At 40.2% G+C, this 2,681-nt stretch overlaps 1 protein-coding gene across 1 annotated transcript; it reads right to left on the reverse strand.

Annotated features, from left to right (window-relative positions):
• Positions 1–573: 573 nt before the first annotated feature.
• On the reverse strand, positions 574–2,337 carry LOC119665225. Its single transcript, XM_038074513.1, has one exon. The coding sequence runs from the start codon at positions 2,335–2,337 to the stop codon at positions 574–576; it is 1,764 nt and encodes a 587-aa protein (XP_037930441.1).
• Between the last annotated feature and the right edge of the window lie 344 nt (positions 2,338–2,681).

Here is a 2,681-nt window from a genome sequence, read left to right on the forward strand (position 1 = left end):
CTTCAAAATCAAATATGCAAGAGGTAATTGGTGTTAAAAATATTGTCTTGAATATTGTCTTGCAAATCAAGTGCAGAATTATAAGAAAAGAAATTGTTTTTGTAAAATCAAATAAATTTGTACATGCAACGATGCACAGACATCTTGAATACACCTATTGTACATTTTTTTTTTTATAGTTTTATAGTCTGTGTTATTGACCAATTTTTAATAGCAAAACAAGTTATTTGTGTGTATTGTGATGTAATGTAATGTAATGTAATGCTTTAAAATCTTAAAACAAATTTATTAATTTCTAATACTTAAAATTAATTATTTTTTCACTTACTTTTGGTCGTGACAACCGCCTTGCCTCTACCGGAACTCAAAAACAAAAGCCAAGCACAAATGACAATCAGCTGACACATGAACTGACAGTTCATGTGTGCACTGGGTTGCATTTTCTAATTATAGCTGCACGGTTGCAACGACCAAAGCAAGTTTACAAACATTTTACGCACATTAACCTTTGGGTATGGAGTGGAGTTCTAACATTCTCCCCCCAGTATCTCTTTAATAAGAATACGACTTACTCTAAACTGCCGCTCCACGAACATCTAATACGGCTAATTTTGCAGCAGGTCTATGATATTGCCCTCGAGTAGTCTGCACTATGGCGCTCCTGGTCTGCCCGTCCCTTGCTTTAATGGCACTAATTACAATTCCTTTCGGCCATGTGTAGCGAGGAGAATTTGGGTCAACAATAATGACGACATCACCTGCTTCGATGGGTTTTATCTTACCAAACCATTTCGTCCGTCTTGTCATCGTTGGAAGCACCTCTTGTATCCATTTTTTCCAGAACCGATCGGCAAGGTATTGCGAATGCCTCCAGGAGGATTTCACGTGCTCGTCGTTAGTGTCGAACTTCCCCGGCGGCTTGTTCCCGGAAGATGACCCCAACAAGAAATGATTCGGAGTTAACGCTTCTTCGTTTGCTGTTTCAATCGACAAATAAGTGAGCGGTCTGCTATTTATGATTGATTCTACCTCGCAGAACAGGTTATGCATCTTTTCATCATTAATTTTTGCTTGCGGGCTTATTATTGCTCCTAACACTGTTTTTATGGATCGCACCATCCGCTCCCACGCTCCACCCATGTGCGGCGCAGCTGGTGGAAGAAAAACCCATTGTGTTTCCGGACTTGTAAATTCAGCTTGCAATTCATTGAAGTCCACGTTTCTTATTGATTCTCGTAACTCCTTTTCAGCTGCTGTTAAGTTTGTTCCATTGTCACTATAGATGACATTCGGCACTCCTCTTCGGGCTATGAAATTTCGTATCACTATACAACACGAGCTGGCTGACAGGCTATAAGCTATCTCCAAATGCACTGCTCGACACGTAAGGCATGTAAAAACGACGCCATAGCGCTTCTCTGAGCGTCTTCCTACTGTTACAGTATACGGGCCAAAATAATCTATTCCAACGTGTGAGAATGGTCGGGAGTATGCTGATAGTCGTGCTTCTGGTAACACACTCATCTCCGGCGGCTTTGGTCTCGCATCGCGAACCTTGCAATGTTGGCAATTATTTCTTACCTGCTTTAACAGTCTACGCAGTCCCGGAATGTGGTATTTCTGAAAGATTTCGTTAACCACCGTTTCATGATTTAGGTGTTTCCATTTTCGATGATACCAGTCTACGATCAACTTAGTTATGTAGTTTTTCCTTGATAGTATAATTGGGAATTTGGTTGAATCAGCGATGCATACGGCTTTATCTAATCTACCTTTCAATCTTAAAACATTCTGTGCATCTATGAATGGTGAAAGTTTTCGCAAAGGGCTACTTTTAGAAAGAGTAATATTAGCGTCTCTACTTAATGCAGTCATTTCTTTCTTGTAATCCTGTAACTGGGCTGTTTGGTACAAGAAATTTTCACTCCATTTCAGTTCCTCAACTGACAAGCATTGGTTTACAGATTTCTTCTTTTTCATTTCATTAGTTGATAGTAAAGACATAAATCTTTTCACATAGGCCATGCATCGAACTAAACGTTCCCACTTTGAAAATCGGTAGACATCTATGAGAGGTTCCTCCTCTGCTACATGAGCCACCAACAATCGTTGCTTTCTGATTTCAGCATCTTCGTTATATTTCTGTACGCCAACATTATTTGGCCAACAAGTTTCTGCTTCATACAGGAACTTCGGTCCCTTATACCAAGGGTTTTTCCAAGTAAAGTCTGGATTACTAGTTTGTTTTGTAGCCAAGTCCGCAACATTTAATTTTGTAGGAACGTACCGCCATTGTTCTGCTTCGGACAACTCCTGGATTTCTGCTATGCGGAACATTACAAATTGTTTGTAATCTCGTGGGTCAGATTTTATCCACGATAGAACAGCCTTTGAATCGCTCCAATACGTTATACTGGTCACTTTCAAGTCTATTGCCCTTTTTATGTTGTTTCCTAAACGTGCTCCCAATTCCGCCGCGAGTAGTTCCAGTCTTGGAATTGATATTGGTCGTAATGGTGCAACTTTTGCTTTAGAACATATCAAGGAAACATCTATGTTGTTGCGATTCTTCGCTCTTAGGTACACCACCGCTGCATATGCAACCTCACTTGCGTCCACAAAGACATGCAATTCAATGGAGTCTGCATCCTTATTAACCGTAGCGAAGTAACATCTCGGTA

Source organism: Teleopsis dalmanni, unplaced genomic scaffold, assembly GCF_002237135.1.
Source record: "Teleopsis dalmanni isolate 2A unplaced genomic scaffold, ASM223713v2 unscaffolded_contig_4003, whole genome shotgun sequence".
In the NCBI taxonomy this organism is placed as follows: domain Eukaryota; kingdom Metazoa; phylum Arthropoda; class Insecta; order Diptera; family Diopsidae; genus Teleopsis; species Teleopsis dalmanni.